The sequence below is a fragment of the Budorcas taxicolor genome, chromosome 16, assembly GCF_023091745.1.
Source record: "Budorcas taxicolor isolate Tak-1 chromosome 16, Takin1.1, whole genome shotgun sequence".
NCBI classification, from domain to species: domain Eukaryota; kingdom Metazoa; phylum Chordata; class Mammalia; order Artiodactyla; family Bovidae; genus Budorcas; species Budorcas taxicolor.
In genome coordinates this window covers 72,402,025-72,419,677 of record NC_068925.1, presented here as the reverse complement: position 1 = coordinate 72,419,677, position 17,653 = coordinate 72,402,025, and the positions used below count along the sequence as shown (strand labels likewise).

The window sequence follows — 17,653 nt, the reverse complement described above, 5'->3', positions numbered from 1 at the left end:
AAACTTTCTTTTAAGGTTGAATTGATAGAATATTTGGGGCCACAAGTAAATCTCAACAAATATGAAAGCACTGAAATCATATTATATATGTTCTCCATTACAACATAATGGAATTAAATTAAAAATCAGTAAGAGAAAAATATTAAAAAATTTTCAAATATACTGGAAATTAAGCAACACAGTTATTTAAAAAACCCAATAAGATGAACCACTGAAAGAATTAAAAGTGTAAAAGAAGAAATCAGAAGAGAAATTTAAAAGAGTAAAGAAAGAAACTCAATCCTTAATTTGCACCATATACAAAAATTAATTCAAAATGAACCACAGACCTAAGAGTAAGAGCTAAAATTATGAAGCATATAGAAAAAAGGAAGAAATCTTTGTATGCTTGTATTATGCAAATAATTCTTAGATAAAACACAAAAAGTGGGCTTTTTAAAGATTAAAGAATAAGTTTAAACTTCATAAAAATTTAAAACTTACGCTCTTCAAAATATACTTTTCTGAATAAAAAAACAAGCCACATATTGGAAGAGATATTTATAGAACACATATCTGATAAAGGACTTCATTCATAGCTCTTATATCTCTAGAAAACTCAGTTTTTTAAATGGGCAAGATGTGAAGAGAAATTTCACCACAAAGGAAATACGGATGGCAAATATAAGCACATGAACAGATGCTCATCATTATTAGTCATCCAGGAACTATAAATTAAAAACAACAGTAAGATACCACTACACATCCACTAGAATGGCGAAAAATTCCCATTCCATCAACTGGTGAATGAATAAACAAACTGTGATATCTCCATACAATAGTCTCCTACTCAGCGTTCAAGAAACTAAGATCATGGCATCTGGTCCCATAACTTCATGGCAAATAGATGGGGACAAAAATGGAAACAGTAACAGACTTCGTTTTCTTGGGCTCCAAAATCTCTGCGGACAGTGACTGCAGCCATGAAATTAAAAGATGTTTGCTCCTTGGAAGAAAAGCTATGACAAACCTAGACAGCATATTAAAAAGCAGAGACATCACTTTGCTAACAAAGGTCCATCTAGTCAAAGCTATGGTTTTTCTAGCAGTCGTGTATAGATGTGAGAGTTGGACCATAAAGAAGGCTGAATACCGAAGAAATGACGATTTCGAATTATGGTGCTAGAGAGGACTCTTGAGAGTTCCTTGGATAGCAAGATCAAACCAGCCCACCCTAAAGGAAATCAACCCTGAATATTCATTGGAAGGACTGATGCTGAAGCTGAAGCTCTAATACTTTGGTCACCTGATGCAAAGAGCTGACTAACTGGAAAAGACCCTGATGCCGGGAAAGATTGAGGGCAGGAGGACAAGGAGGCAACAGAGGATGAAAAGGTTGGATGGCATCACTGACTCAACGGACATGAGTCTGAGAAAGCTCCAGGAGACAGTGAAGCTCAGGGAAGCCTGGGGTGCTACAGTCCACGGGATCAGGAAGAGTCAGACACAACTTAGTGACAGAACAGCAGCAGCAAAAAAAAAAAAAAGGAACCCATTACTGATGCACAACATGGATGGATCTCAAAATCATCATGCTAAATCAAAGAAGTCAGACCCAAGACTACTCTATCACTATATATTACATGACATTCTGGAAAAGGCAAAGCTATGAAGACAGAAAGTGGAAAGTGGTTGCCAAAAGCTAAAGAAAGACTGACCACAAAGGGGCATGAGGAAGTTCTAGGGGTGAAATATTCCAGGCAGTGGTTTCATGACTATATACATTTGGTGAACTTTATTACACACAAATTATGCCTCAATGAATGATTTCTTTTTTTTTTTTGGCTGCGCTGCTTATGGGATCTTAATTCCCAGATCAGAGATTGAACCCAGGCCCTCAACAGTGAAACCGTGGAGCCCTAAATGCTGGACCACCAGGGAATTCCCTCAATGAATTTGATTTTTCAAAAATCCAACAAACAGTTCATGTTCAATCCTTTAAAAAATCCATTAAGAATGAACATCTTGATATGAAATTAATAGTATCACCTTCAAATAATTTTTATTATTTTGCCACTTATAAAATGCTGATTATATCTCCACAAGAATAAGCGCCCATGAATAGTTCTGTTCAGTAAAGTTTGTTCATTGTTTAAAAATGACAAAGGAAATATCTGGGGTTGAAACAAGGAATGTCGCTCGCCATTCAGTCCTACGAGGAATGAGTCACTGACCTACAGTACACCCTGAAAGGAATTCAGCTTAAAAAACTAAATGAGGCACTCTGTGTTTTAAGGAAAACAGGCCAAACATGCACTTAGGCAGTTATATTTCAGAGGAAAAAAGTTTATGAACCCGGAGTCCTGCATTTTCCCACACTTAGAAAAGCACTGAAGTCATTAACTGAGATGTGTGTTCCTTGAAACTGTCAGTAACCTACCGAGATGTCCGCCGGCTTGCATATACTCTTTAGTCAAAATTGCATGATATACTGACCTCTCCCCCTATGTCTTCAGAGCGATTTCTCAGAGCTTTCTGGAAAGCTGTCTCCAGGGCCATAGTCCTCAGTGAGACACTGACTGAAACTGAACTCACCGCTCGTACGCTATGCGGTTGATTCCCAGTGGACTGAGGGCTCTTTCCTGGGTGCCTCTTTGTCTCAATGTGGAAGACTTACAAAGTAAATGTGCACATGCAATTTCTACAACTTACTAATGAATTCAGTTCTGTAGGCACACTCAGGTTAGTTATCTGGTACTGGAAACATATTTCCTCATAGCAAAAAAACCCCAGCACCATCAGTACTTAACAGTACTCTGTAATCTAATGGCTGCTTATAATAAAAGTTCTTAAGGGAAAATTAATCCAAAATTAATTTCTAACTGAGATATTCAGAACATATCCCTTCTTTGTCTGCTCCCCTCTCCCTACACACCTCACTCACCAACTTCCATACAAACAAGAACTGCCACGACGAGCTCTTGGAGTCTTCTTCCCATTAAATACACTAAGCGCCAATAGAGACCTTTTAGGTGACTAGCAATGGCTCCTGAAGCCTTGAAAAGGTGGTCAAGGGACACAAAGCCAGAGCAGTGAAGGGAAAGAAAGGCAAGCCTCAAGACAGAGGTGAAGGCAGAGAAAGGAGAGATGTGTGCTTGTGTACATGTGGCGGGGGAACGGACTGCTGGGGGAACCCACAGCAACTGGGTTTGCTTCCTTCTCTCTCTCTCCCTGGTTGAGTGATGCACATGACAGCAAAGTTCTGTTTGTAGTAAATTAACCTTAGTTGGGATGAAAATGGGAAAGAAGGAAGTAGCCTAGGCACAAGGAGTCTCTTCAACAGAAGACGATCCACTTTACCTTCCCTTTAAAACAGAATCTCAGACCAATTTATTTAAACTGATTCAAAATGTGCCAAAGATGATTTTGCATCTGCCAGAGAAATATTCTGATTTCTCTAGTGTGGTCAATTTTTATTTAAGATAGACATTTATTCCTGTAACAGAGCCTTGGGTACATAAGCTAAAGAACAGTAAATGTCTTGCTTATTTTCTGATATGAGAGTCTTATTATGAGAGAGGAAATGAGAAGGTAGGGTGCAAAAGAGAGAAATGCATTCAGTTCAGTTCAGTTCAGTTCAGTTGCTCAGTCGTGTCCAACTCTTTCCTTAGCCACACATAAAAATGAATCTGTGGATTTCAATAAGAACCAAAGAAGGGTCTTGAATTTTTGGATCAGTTCTCACAGCTGGCCAAGGGATCACTGGCTTTAAGAAATAGTCCATTATAATGCTTGTTTTTATGTGACTTTGAGTTAACAGTCTGACCTTCACCTCAATTCTATTATACATGATCTTAGAGGTCCACGGGCTTCCCAGATGGCTCAGTGGGAAAGAATCCACCTGTAATGCAGGAGATGGGTTCGATCCCTTGGTCGAGAAGATCTCCTGAAGTAGGAAACGGTAACCCACTCCACTATTCTTGCTTGGAAAATTCCATGGACAGAGGAGGGTCACCAAGAGTCAGACATGACTGAGCGCACACGTGCCAATGCCAAGAGGTCCACCTCTCAACACTAAGTTTGGTCTGGTAGTACAGATTCTTAAAGAGAAAGAATTTGACTCAGTGTGGATCACATGTCCATTTCTGAATCACTTATGGCACGGAATTAAGTCACTTGGTACAATATTGGCTGAGGTGATCTCCCTCTTTGGAAGGGGATATGAGGATACTTGCAAGGCCTCACATTTATTTATCATGCCAACTACATCTGTGCCAATACGGACAGTGTAAAAGGAACCTGTGCTCTTCTTCAGCCTGAGAATTCAGATGTTTGCCAACATAGGTGACATGATAGCATCTAAGGGAAAAATAAGGGAGACAAGATAACTGTCCTGATTGACGGCATCCTTCTATTTCATTATCAACTTCTTCATCGAACATACCGTCAGGTTTTCCATGCAGCATTAAGCTCACCAGCACCTCGGCCAGCAACTCCAACCCCTGCACATCCTCCTTTCTCATCGCCCAGGCACAGGAGAGGCAAACTGCTCTCTTCTCCATTGCTCTTTGATCTCATCCCTCCCAAGACCAACCTCACAGAGAGCAGGCAGGCTGAGTGGTGTCTCCTACAGTAGCTTCTCCTTTCTACCCAGGGTGGAGATCTTGCGTACCTTTTCCTAAATCATCGGGACACTTCCCATCAGCTGACTTAAAAATCTTCAGACTGACAATGTTTAGTGAAAAAGTTACACTAGCTGAATAAATTATGTGAAGTATGTCCTTTGTAATGCCTGTACTATAGAAATGATGTGCTGTATTACGAAATGTCCAATATACGTAAGTTGTACTTGATTTAACACTTAACTCTGTTTGCTTTGTCTTCATAGCTCAGGCAGTATGGTTATCAGCTTAAAACTTTAAAAAGGGGAAGGCAAAAAGACCTCTACATAGGAGCGAAAGTCATCCTCAAAAATGTAAACCAATCCACGTCAGTCCTCTACTTAAAAACTTCTCAATGTCTTCTCATAAAATCCAAACTTCTTGTCCTAACAAGGCCATATTTAATCTAGCCCTGTCTGATTCCTTAGGTGAGCTTTTTTTTTTTTCCCCCATAGGTAAGAAGTAGATTTATTCAAAGAGAAACACACTCCATAGATACAGTGTGGGCCACGACAGAGGGCGAGTGCTGTGGTCTTGAAATGTGGCCATGGTTAGTTTTTCTGGGCCGGATAATTTCGTAGGCTAATGAGTGGGAGGATTAGTCCAACTATTTGGGGGGAGGGGAGATTTCCAGGAATTAGGCCACTGCCCACTTTTTGGTCTTTTTTTAAAAAAACTCATTTATTTTTAATTGAAAGATAATTGCTTTACAATACTGGTTTGATTTCTGCCATACATTAACATGAATTAGCCATAGTCTATGTCCCCTCCTTGAACCTCCCCTCCCTCAGGTGAGGTTCTTAAAGCTGTTTTGTTCACTAATACAGCTCCAAGTTTAAATGCCTAACACAATGCAGGTGATTAGTAAATATTTATTAAATGAATTAATGACTATTATATGAATTATTATTTTCCTGTGTTACTAACTACATCCTAAACAGACATTCAATCAGCTTTAAAAGAACATCCATTTATTCCTAGAGAGATCAGAAATAAATACCTTACTTCCATGCTTGCTCAAAATGCTCAGAACAAAGTACAACAGTCATAACCATATAACAGGTTATAAAATGGCAATATTTCCCAAGTGGGTTTCTTGACACTCGTGCTACAGATACTTTTTTATTATGGACTTCAACTATCACATCTGTATATCTAACTGCCTACCCAACATCTCCATTTGAATGTCTAAGCGATAGCTCAAATTCAATAGTCCCACAGTGATCTGATTTTCATCCACTCGGTAAATGACCATATATACTTCCAATAGCTCTGACCAAAAAAAACCCAAGAAACCTCTGAGTTTCTCCTGACCTCTTATTCTCACATCCTCAACTAATTCATTAGCCAATCTTGTTGGCCCTACCTTCAAAATACATACATAATCTCAGCACTTCACACAGCTTCACTGTAACCTGGCCCAAGCCACTCTTCTCTTCTCCCTGGATTATTACAATCACCTCCTCTCTACAGCAGTAGCCCCACTGCTATCTGTGTGGCACCATGTATTCAAGCAACCCCAGACCAACTTCCACCTGTAAAATAACTGAGTTGGTCAAAAAGTTACTTTGCGTTCTTCTGTAAGATGTTATGGAATAGAATAACATCTTACATCACCCAAGGTGCCGCTGGGAGGATTAAACATGATCTAGGACTGACACCTGGTTTATAGGTAAACACTCAATAACCATCTATACACTTCTTACAGGTCTAAAATATTCCTATTTCAACTTTTGGGAAGGAAAAATTGTGTTACATTTTTTTCTTACTACAACTGCAAGTTTTTAGGAATCAAATAATTCTAGAGCTCTCATTTCTTCAGAGTCCCATCCCAATTCTGTTCTACAGTACTGCTCTACTGTCATTATGGGATGAGTCCACCCAGACCACAGTGGTAGAAAATCTCTTTAGAGATTTAGTAGAAATATTAGACATGTAGACCTGCAACTCTTACTGGGGAATAAGGAAGGAATTAACAGAATGGGGAGGAAAAGGTTATGCAGTGTTTAAAAAACACATCTGATATTATGATTTAAAAAGCCCTATAGTTTTTCTTAAGAGAAAGCAAAGCTCGACATCATTTTCTTGGATGATGGACTTGCACTACTATGACTCAACCAAAGGAATATCTCATTGGAGTGTTATGAAATTTTCATGTTGATCAAAAGAAGTTAAAAGTTTGCTTGTTTGTTTTTAAGTCTGAGAAACTCTTATCTGGACCAACTGCACTTTAAATGTCTACAAGGTAAAAAAAAAAATTGAAGTCCCAGAAAAGTTAACATAGTGTCCAAGTCAGAGGGCTGGGAAGTGGCTCCGAGTGGACTTAAAAATCCTTCTAACTGCTAGTCCAGTTCTTAACATATTACCCACTGGCTACAGTTAATTAACTGTATACCAAGGGATGTTTCCCCCATTCAATAAAAATAACAAGTACACTGAAACAATAGAGTCACTGTAATACTTTGAGTTCTCTACTAAGAAATACCTGCCCTTGCCTTCCAAATCCCTCTCTAAAAGATAAGGCAAATCTCTTCTGCATTTAATGACTTTTTTGCATACTATTACATCACTTAATATTTACAACCATTTTGCCAGCTCAATGGTATTTTACTCATTTTGCAGAGAAAAAAAACAAGATTAGGTTTGGTTAAACGACATGTCCATGATCATAAAACTAGCGAAACTAGAATTCAACTCGTCTATCCAAAGCTTCTACTACTACACCAAGCCTGTCCCGTCCCTTCACTGCCATAAGGAAATTGAACTCATTTGCAGAGAATGTGTGTGAAAGTCGCTCAGTCATATCCGACTCTTTGCAACCCCAAGGACTATACACACTCCAGGGAATTCTTCAGGCCAGAATAGTGGAACGGGTAGCTTCCCAACCCAGGGATCCAACCCAAGTCCCCCGCATTGTAGGCAGATTCTTTTATCAGCTGAGCCACAAAGGAAGCCCAATTAAATAATAACTAAGACTTTATTTTACCGGTTTTTAAGATGACTCTCAGTTTCAGAGATGTTAATATGTGAAAAAATATGTATCTTAATGGATGAAATAGGATATATGATGTCTCACTTATTGTATTTTTAGGACTTAACTGTAGTTTCTAAGAAGTAACACTACTTTATTGATAGGCTTCAAATACCCCCTTTAAAACTACCAAATATAGGAAATATAGTTAGAAAATCATCAATCATACACAAGTTCCCAAGTAAGTCCGGATTCTCTAATCTTCCCATTGATCTGACCCTGCCCTTAAAGTACATTGCTTTAATTACACTAAGCTTGCGCCACAAGCGAAGCCCAAGAATATAGCGTGGGTAGCCTATCCCTTCTCCAGCGGATGTTCCGGACCCAGGAACCGAACCTTGCATTGCAGGCGTATTCTATACCAGCTGAGCTATCAGGGAAGCAGAGAATGAATAGGGGCTATGCTTTTCGGATGTCTTGGCCCTATTTTTGACCTGCCTAGTAACCGGCAGGTAAGAATTACAGAAATTAAATGAATCGCTGTAAAGTCGGTGCAAGAAGCAGCAGTCTTGGTGAAGACCTGGTCTCAACTGCACATACTGAAAAATAATTTCATAATTTCAATACAGCACTTTTAGAAACTGCGTGGAAAATCGCGGGGCTGTGCCCTCAAGTGGCCCAAGCGAGCCTTTCGCGGGAGCTCTCTACTTTTTCAGCTGTACAAGGCCAATCAAGCAACGCTGCCGTTTTCGGCCAACCTCCCAAAGCCGCGAAAAGCCCTGGGCTCACCAAAGGCAAAGGCGCCCGACCCCGCCCCGCCCAGGAAGCACCGCGCATGCGCCTCCCCAGCTTCTCGCGCGGCTACCACCGCCTGGTGGCGCCACTTTCCCCCACACACGCGCAGCCCGCTCTTTCGAAATACCTTTGTCTAACTCCATAAGGGCAGAGTTAGCATCCAGCTCCTGTTCGCCATAGCCGGCATCTGCCAGAAAAGACTTAGTTGAGTTTGACGCCATGACCCATACAGTTACTCGATTAGCCTATTCATAGAGATTGCAAACTCGGCCCCACCACCGCCATCTTCTTCCACCACCTTCTCGCGGATTTTTCCTCCGCGCGCTGTCAAGCCGTGTTACGCATGCGTCCTGGGCTCCCTGCCGTTCGCCAGCGCCCCTGAGGCCCCCCGCGCAGGCGCTCAGGGAGCTCTGGAACGCTAGGTTCCCGCGGCTGGGCGAGAAGGAGGCGGGGCTTCGAGGGGGGAAGTGACTCGTACGCGCCCGGACGCCGCTCCGAGAGCCAATCAGAGGGCGTGACGTCAGTTTGGCGGGGAGTTTGGTGACCGGGGCTTACAGTGGCGGGAGTTGGAGGCAATAACTTAGTCGTGGTCTAAGGGGCGCAGGATACAGTTTCTGCTGAATCTGGAGGCATTTCCACGGCTTTTTCCTCAGTTGAGCGTTTTCCTCCGTCCCAGATGCTCTTCAATTCGGTGCTCCGCCAGCCCCAGTTTGGCGTCCCGAGAAATGGTGAGTAACGGCCCTAACCGCTGTTTCTTGCCGGCGGGATTCACCTCCCCCAGAACAACTCCTCGGACCAATGCCGATTTCAGTTCAGTTTCCCAGCCGCCGAGTTCTCCCCCAGCCAGAATGAGTTCGTACTAGCTAGGAATACTGAAGAAAGCCGCACTTTAGTGCCTTCGAGATACTTTTCGTCGTAATCGAGGCTTTTTTTAGTCGTGTAGGCTGAGGGAGGGAGGGACGTTGAGTTAACTGACCTCCATTACGGTTTATGTCTGTTTTGCACGTTAACTGGAAGACGCGTGCATTTGAGAGTGTGTGGCTTTCTGAACGAACAGCTGTGTGAGATCGTCAAGGATCGTTCTCATTGATTAATTCATTCATTTGTAGTGGAAACTTAGTGAGCCCTACCGTTTGCTATATACACCAGAGAATAGGATCGGCTCTTAAAAAGAACTCAGTCAGGCAGGGAGAACAGAACATCTGCTTCTAGCATGGTCAGAATTTTTTCTTCCTGATTAATTCAAGGGTATAAAAATTCGTAGTAATACGGTGAAAAATGCCCGTAAGCACATTTCCCACAAATGACCACTATTAATAGATTGAAGTATTTTATTCCAAAATGTTTTTCAATGCCAGAAGTAGGAAGTATTGTTATTTATGGAAATGGGATTAAAATGTTTTATCTCTTTACTTTTACGATAGAACTTGGAAATACTTCCATGTTAGTATATAGGCTTCCAATTTATTCTTTCCAGTTCTTGAAGTTCCTTAGGTTAAAACATTGGCAATAAGAATTTTGAGCTTTAGGTTTGAGTGTCATCAACCTGAAACTTTCTGGTAAGTTTTTGATAAGGGAGTTACCACCCAGACTAAGGTTGGCTGCAAATGAAATCTCATTCATTTAAAGATGAACAAGGTCTTCTTTCCCCTTGAAACCCGTGTGGAAAACAGAAAATGTGAGAAGTGAGCTTTTTATATTTAAGGCATAGGTCTTGAAAAAAGATAATTGAGACGACTGGTGAGTAGCTCATCAACTTCCTTCCTCCAATCTAAAACTCTACCATCCTTATCTCTTAGACAGTCTTTTAAATTATACTCTAAAAGCCTCTCCTTTCTGTCTCTGCTGCGACCTTGCTTTACTTCTATATCCTTTGTGTCATGAATGTCAGTATAGCATGGTAGTTAAGAGCTCTGTCTTTCTAATTTCACCTCCACTCCTTGCTTGTCTGTGTGACCTGGAGCAAGCTATGTAGTCTTTCTTTTGAAACAGATTCTTCTCTTAACTCTACATTCTGTCTGTCAACTTTATCTCTGATTCGTAAATATTTTTCCGGAAAGGGTAAATTTCCCCCTCTATGCTGATTGAGTATATATGGCTGGACTAATAACAAAATAGACACAAGAGATTAGCAGGAGAAAAACAAATTTTAATTCATGTGCATGGAGATCTCATAGAAATGGTACCTAAGAAGTGGCCAAAGCAGGCAGCTTTTATACTTTTTAGACCCCAGAAAAGGCAGTAAATTTGTGAGGAATTGACAGGACAAAGAACTTAAGTTTGGGATACGTAATTAGTAAGGAATCTAAACAGAGTTTGGGCTTGAGGTAGTAAATTAAAAGAAGTTACAAGGTTTGTTTACACAGGCTTCTTGGCTCTGAATTTCCTCTCTGTCGGATAAGGGTGACCTTATACCTCCAGTTGCAAGGAGTGCACCTTTCATAGGAGAGATTTATTTCCTGCCTTTCAGGGAGACAGGAAGGTTAGGGTTTCCTTCTTGCATCAGCTGCTTCTCAAGCAACTTCAATTCAAAATAATCAATATGCTGTTATGGTATGTTTCGAGACAGCCCACACCAAGCCCCCAAATACTCATTCATTGTTTTGTGTTTAGGCACTGAAATTCACTCATTGTTATATATCATGCACCAAACTTTGTAGGACCATCTTTCTCCTTCCACGATCTATCCTAGGCCCCTTTTCTGTTTCTTCCAACTCCCATGGGTGATCATAGCTGTAACCAGGATTTCTTCCACTATTACCTGCAACCTTCTATTCGCTTTACATCTATTTCTGTGAGAGGTGTATAAGCATCTTCATCCAGGTGGTCAGTCCCAGAAACATCTCAAACTCATGTACCAAAACCAAACACTTTTTTCTCTAACCTGCTATATTACCTAGTTTAGGAATTGGTCTTATTGTTTTAAACTGGTCTTCACAGTCAGAAACCTGAAAGTCAATCAGAATTCCTCCATTTTCCTCAAGATACCCTTTCGAGAAGTTCCCTTAAAATCTCCTGAATCCTTCCTTCTCTGTGTCTTCTTCGCTGATTTTGCCTCTTCACATATTTTGGATCTATATTATGCTTACCATTCTGTTTCCCTCAGTTGGGCCTTTATACCTTCTTGTCTGGACTATAACAAGTCTCTTGAATGGTCTCTTAGTTTCCCTCTTTCCAGTTTATTTCCCATATTGCTGCCAATGATCTTTCTAAAATGAAAGCTGATTACTCTTCTGTGTATTTTTAAATTGATCTTGAAGTTTTCTTTAAAAGTTTAAACAGATGCAAAGGGTATATAATTTCTGACCATATTGTGTTTACCTTCTTAAATGAAAATGCTGTGTCTTTAAACTGTGTCTAGTAGACTGTAAATACTATAGTAATGATTTAATAATCACATCAACCATTTTTTAAAGTATGAACTGCTAGATATTCTACATAGTTGTTTTTTTCCCTTGAATATATTTCCACTTTATTTTTCCCACAGATTTATCCTAATGTAATTTGACTTTAAGCTTGAAAAGTCATTTTTTTGATCACCCTATCTTACTCTGTGTAAAAAACTGTTTTATACATTTAAATCGTTTTAGAATCGTTTCTAAATCGTTTTAGAACAGAGGCTTTTAAGGACTGCCTTTCTGTCTGTAGATGCAGATTCGTGAACTCTATAGCATAACTAATTTTTGTATTCATATTATTCTTTTAGTGGTCTTTAAAGGCAATGGCACCCCACTCCAGTACTCTTGCCTGGAAAATCCCATGGGCAGAGGAGCCTGGTGGGCTGCAGTCCATGGGGTCGCTAAGAGTTGGACACGACTGAGCGACTTCCCTTTCACTTTTCACTTTCATGCATTGGAGAAGGAAATGGCAAGCCACTCCAGTGTTCTTGCCTGGAGAATCCCAGGGACAGGGGAGTCTGGTGGGCTGCCATCTATAGGCTCGCACAGAGTCGGACACGACTGAAGTGACTTAGCAGTAGCAGTTACAGTGATATCTGGCCTTAAGGTAATGCCCCCAGGAGTAATGACTAAATCTGAGTTGAATTTCTTTGCCTCCTTTGTATTCCTTTAGGTTATTTCTGTGAACCTGCAGAACTAGATTTGTGTGAGATTATATAGGCTAAGATGTCTTCTCCAAATGACATTTTTTATTTTATATCACCAAAAGTAAGAATTGAGAGTACTGTAAAATATGAGTGAGTTTCTTAATTATTTAGACAATTCTCTAGATTGTAACTTGTTTCCTCCAATGCTTACTATATTTGGTTCTCAATAACTGTATATTAAATGAATGTTTTATATATTTAAAATATGTTAACCTATATGGCAAAATGGTAAAACAAAACCTTGTAGATGGTTTACTATTTTAGGACCATAGTACACATCAGGTCTCTGACCCAAGCAGAGTAAGCTTTCCCTCCACTCTGAATTTCTTCCTCCTTCATATATTCAATGAGCACTTACTCTCCTTTCAAAACTTGTGTTTGATTTCACCTTCTTTAAAGACTTCCAGACCCTACCTGCTACTGCTATTCAGGGCTTAAAATTGCTGTGATAAACTTTAAGATACTATGACTTGTTCCCGTTAACGTTTTAGAGTCCTAGAATTTCAGTGCTGGAAAGGAAAGAGAGAGTATAAGAACAAATATTTACTTGTGAATATGTTAGTGGCATGAACTTAACAGAAGCAGAAGATATTAAGAAGAGGTGGCAAGAATACACAGAACTATACAAAAAAGATCTTCATGACCCAGATAATCACAATGGTGTGATCACTCACCTAGAGCCAGACATCCTGGAATGCGAAGTCAAGTGGGCCTTAGGAAGCATCGCTATGAACAAAGCTAGTGGAGGTGATGGAATTCCAGTTGAGCTATATCAAATCCTAAAAGATGATGCTGTGAAAGTGCTGCACTCAATAGGCCAGCAAATTTGGAAAACTCAGCAGTGGCCACAGGACTAGAAAAGGTCAGTTTTCATTTCAATCCCAAAGAAAGGCAATGCCAAAGGATGCTCAAACTATCACACAATTACACTTAACTCACATGCTAGCCAAGTAATGCTCAAAATTCTCCAAGCCAGGCTTCAACAGTACGTGAACCTTCCAGATGCCCAAGCTAGATTTTGAAAAGGCAGAGGAACCAGAGATCAAATTGCCAACATCCATTGGATCATCGAAAAAATGAAACAGTTTCAGAAAAACATCTATTTCTGCTTTATTGACTATGCCAAAGCCTTTGACTATGTGGATCACAACAGACTGGAAAGTTCTTAAAGAGATGGGAATGCCAGACCACCTGACCTGCCTCCTGAGAAATCTGTACAGGTCAAGAAGCAACAGTTAGAACTGGACATGGAACAACAGGCTGGTTCCACATTGGGAAAGGAGTATGTAAAGGCTGCATATTGTCACCCTGCTTATTTAACTTATATGCAGAGTATATCATGAGAAATGCTGGACTGGATGAAGCACAAGCTGGAATTAAGATTGCTGAGAGCAATATCGATAAGCTCAGATATGCAGGTGACACAGCACCCTTATGACAGAAAGCAAAGAAGAACTACAGAGCCTCTTGGTAAAAGTGAAAAGAGAGTGAAACACCTGGCTTAAAACTCAACATTTAGAAAACTAAGATCATGGCATCTGGTCCCATCACTTCATGGCAAATAGATGGGGAAACGGTGACAGACTATTTTGGGGGGCTCCAAAATCACTGCAGGTGGTGACTGCAGCCATGAAATTAAATACGCTTACTCCTTGGAAGAAAAATTATGACCAACCTAGACAACATATTAGAAAGCAGAGACATTACATTACCAACAAAGGTCCGTCTAGTCAAGGCTATGGTTTTTCCAGTGGTCATGTTTGGATGTGAGAGTTGGACTATGAAGAAAGCTGAGCACTGAAGAATTGATGGTTTTGAACTGTGATGTTGGAGAAGATTCTTAAGAGTCCCTTGGACTGCAAGGAGATCCAACCAGTCAATCCTAAAGGAAATCAGTCCTGAATATTCATTGGAAGGACTGATGCTGAAGCTGAAACTCCATTACTTTGGCCACATGATGCAAAAAGGTGACTTATTGGAAAAGACCTTGGTGCTGGGAAAGATTGAAGGCAGGAAAAGAAGAGGACAACAGAGGGTGAGATGGTTGGACGGCATCACTGACTCAATGGACACGAGTTTGAGTAAACTCCAGGAGATGGTGATGGCAGGGAGGCTTGGCATGCTGCAGTCAATGGGGTTGCAGAGTCAGACACAACTGAGCGACTGAACTGAACTGATGTTAGTGGCTACAGTAGGTGCATTGACCTTGTGGGTTGACCAAAAAGTTCATTCTGACTTTCCACACCACCTTACCAGAGACCTGAACAAACTTTTTGGCCAACCTTACGTTATTTCCTTTGACTCCGACCATCGGATTATGTGTGATGTTGCTAGTAACTTAAGTTTGCAGTAATGATTTAGAACTCTAGAAACTTAGAATTTTACTTGATAAGAATGGCTGTGGTAATCTTTGTAGTTATTTTTCGTGATTGTCACCAAAGGATGGGGGAAGGAGTAACATACAAAGGCCACTAGTGTCTTTCTGTGCTAAATACGTTTAGTAAGAGTCTTCATTTAAGATGGTAAGCCCAAAGCTGTATCTCACCAGAAGCTGAGAAGTGCTCTTTCATTTTTTCCTTAGGACCACTTAGGAAAATATCTGAAACTGTATTCCAGAGGGCCATGGATAGTGAATAGATCTATAGTAAAATATATGAAACTTTTAAAAGTGGATTTTTGCCTCTGCATTTGTTAGAAGTACTGAAATGTGATGATATATTGGAATCTATAAGGAATTTTGTCTTCCTTTAGGATGGTCTTCACAGTACCCGTTACAGTCCCTGCTCACTGGCTATCAGTGCAGCTATAATGATGAGCATACTTCTTATGGAGAAACAGGAACCCCAGTTCCTCCTTTTGGATGCACCTTCTCTTCTGGTAAGAGAATTACTGAATAAGCAAGGCTTGGTCAGAAATGATCTGGTTCACTCTTTAGAGGGAAATTATCCTAAGCTGTCTCTTTTAACAAAAAGTAAATTAGATGGTAGAGTTTTTCTAATATCTCCTCTCTTCTCATTTATAAAATCTACTTTAATCTCTGTGCATAATTATATATTTCTGCTAAACCATACAATTCTTATAGCATCATTTTTAGTTTCTTTTTATCTGATATCGAGAAAGGGTTACAAAGGTTCAACCATCATGTTGATCTCATTGAATCTGTCTTTTCTGCAGTGCGTTGGGGAACATATCACAGAAGTAGAAGTGCTTGTCCCTGCTGTTAAAAGTTTAAGAGAGGAAAAGTAAAAAGTTGAGGCAAAGGGATATTAATTTAATAGGGTTAGCCTGCTGGAGTCCTATGTCATATGCTCCCCCTCTTTTTTTTTTTTTTTTGCCATTGGCCAGTACCACTCTTGTTTCATTCAGGTATCACTCTTGATTCAGCTCCCCTTTAAATAAGAGATTATCTGAAGATTGGTGTTTTTTAGTCACTTACTAAATTAGATATTATGGCAAATTTTAAGCCATCTTTAACTCAGAAAAACCTCTACTGTACCAGATGTTATACGGGCAGAATTGTCTTGCCTCTTTCCAAACAGGTTCTTTGTGTTTACCTTGTAGTTTTCAATTAATCGATATTATGTTGTTTATACATATATAGCTTTAAACTCAGCTTTAATATTTGTTCTTACTCTTTATTTTATTCTTTATTTCTTACGTAGCTCCCAATATGGAGCATATACTAGCAGTTGCCAATGAAGAAGGCTTTGTTAGGTTGTATAACACCGAATCACAAAGCAGTAGAAAGAAGTGCATCAAAGGTAAGTCAAGATCTAAAATATCTGTTTTAATATTTTAAATTCATAAAGCCTCAAGGAAATTAGGCTTCCCGCATAGCTCAGTGGGTAAAGAATTTTCCTGAAATGCAGGAGACCTGAGTTTGATTCCTGGTTGGAAAGATCCCCTGAAGAAGGAAATGGCAGCCCACACCAGTGTTGCCTAGAGAATCATGGACAAAGGAGCCTGGCAGCCTACAGTCCAAGGGATCTCAAGAGTCAGACACGACTTAGGGACTAAATCACCACCACAAGGAAATTACTATTTGAATAAATTCTCAGTGATACTCACTTTTGATTAAGTTTGTTTAGGGACCAGACTGAAAGTAAATGGTGGGCTGCCTTTCTGTCAATAACTGTTAACTGCAGCAAAATCGTTACTGAGAGTTAAGAACATTTTAGGATTAATGGCAATTTTTCTTTGAAAAAGTTAAATTTTTTATACTTAATGTAGGAAAACATTGCTTTAAAATATTTATATTGAACAGATATCTTTAATGCATAAGGCAAAGTTCTGCTGACCTTAAAGAGGTGACACTACCCTTACGGCAGAAAGTGAAGAGGAACTAAAAAGGCTCTTGATGAAAGTGAAAGAGGAGAATGGAAAAGTTGGCTTAAAGCTCAACATTTAGAAAACTAAGATCATGGCATCTGGTCCCATCACTTTATGGCAAATGGATGGGGAAACAGTGTCAGACTTTATTTTTGGGGGCTCCAAAATCACTGCAGATGATGACTGCAGCCATGAAATTAAAAGAGGCTTACTCCTTGGAAAGAAAGTTACGACCAACCTAGATAGCATATTCAAAAGCAGAGACGTTACTTTGCCAACAGAGGTCTGTCTAGTCAAGGCTATGGTTTATCCGGTGGTCATGTATGGATGTGAGCATTGGACTGTGAAGAAAGCTGAGCACTGAAGAATTGATGCTTTTGAACTGTGGTGTTGGAGAAGACTCTGGAGAGTTCCTTGGACTGCAAGGAGATCCAACCAGTCCTTTCTAAAGGAGATCAGTCCTGGGTGTTCTTTGGAAGGAATGATGCTAAAGCTGAAACTCCAGTACTTTGGCCACCTCATGCGAAGAGCTGACTCATTGGAAAAGACTCTGATGCTGGGAGAGATTGGGGGCAGGAGGAGAAGGGGACCACAGAGGATGAGATGGCTGATGGCATCACCGACTTGATGGACGTGAGTTTGAGTGAACTCCAGGAGTTGGTGATGGACAGGGAGGCCTGGCGTGCTGCAGTTCATGCGGTCGCAAAGAGTCGGACATGACTGAGTGACTGAACCGAACTTGGAAAAGACTAGAGATCGCTTCAAGAAAATTTGAGATATCAAGAGAACATCCCATGCAAAGATGGACATGAT

At 40.2% G+C, this 17,653-nt stretch overlaps 2 protein-coding genes across 2 annotated transcripts in view; one reads left to right on the top strand and one right to left on the bottom strand.

Moving 5' to 3' along the window:
• INTS7 (integrator complex subunit 7) overlaps nt 1–8,661 on the bottom strand; it is a 79,454-nt gene extending 70,793 nt beyond the window's left edge. The window contains exon 1 of the mRNA XM_052653684.1: nt 8,534–8,661. Coding sequence (XP_052509644.1) covers nt 8,534–8,627 — 94 coding nt within the window. The 5' untranslated portion in view covers nt 8,628–8,661. The remainder of the gene's footprint in view (nt 1–8,533) is intronic.
• A 421-nt stretch (nt 8,662–9,082) lies between these two features.
• DTL (denticleless E3 ubiquitin protein ligase homolog) overlaps nt 9,083–17,653 on the top strand; it is a 49,808-nt gene continuing 41,237 nt past the window's right edge. Inside the window, exons 1-3 of the mRNA XM_052654060.1 lie at nt 9,083–9,134; nt 15,263–15,388; nt 16,174–16,272. Coding sequence (XP_052510020.1) covers nt 9,083–9,134; nt 15,263–15,388; nt 16,174–16,272 — 277 coding nt within the window. The remainder of the gene's footprint in view (nt 9,135–15,262; nt 15,389–16,173; nt 16,273–17,653) is intronic.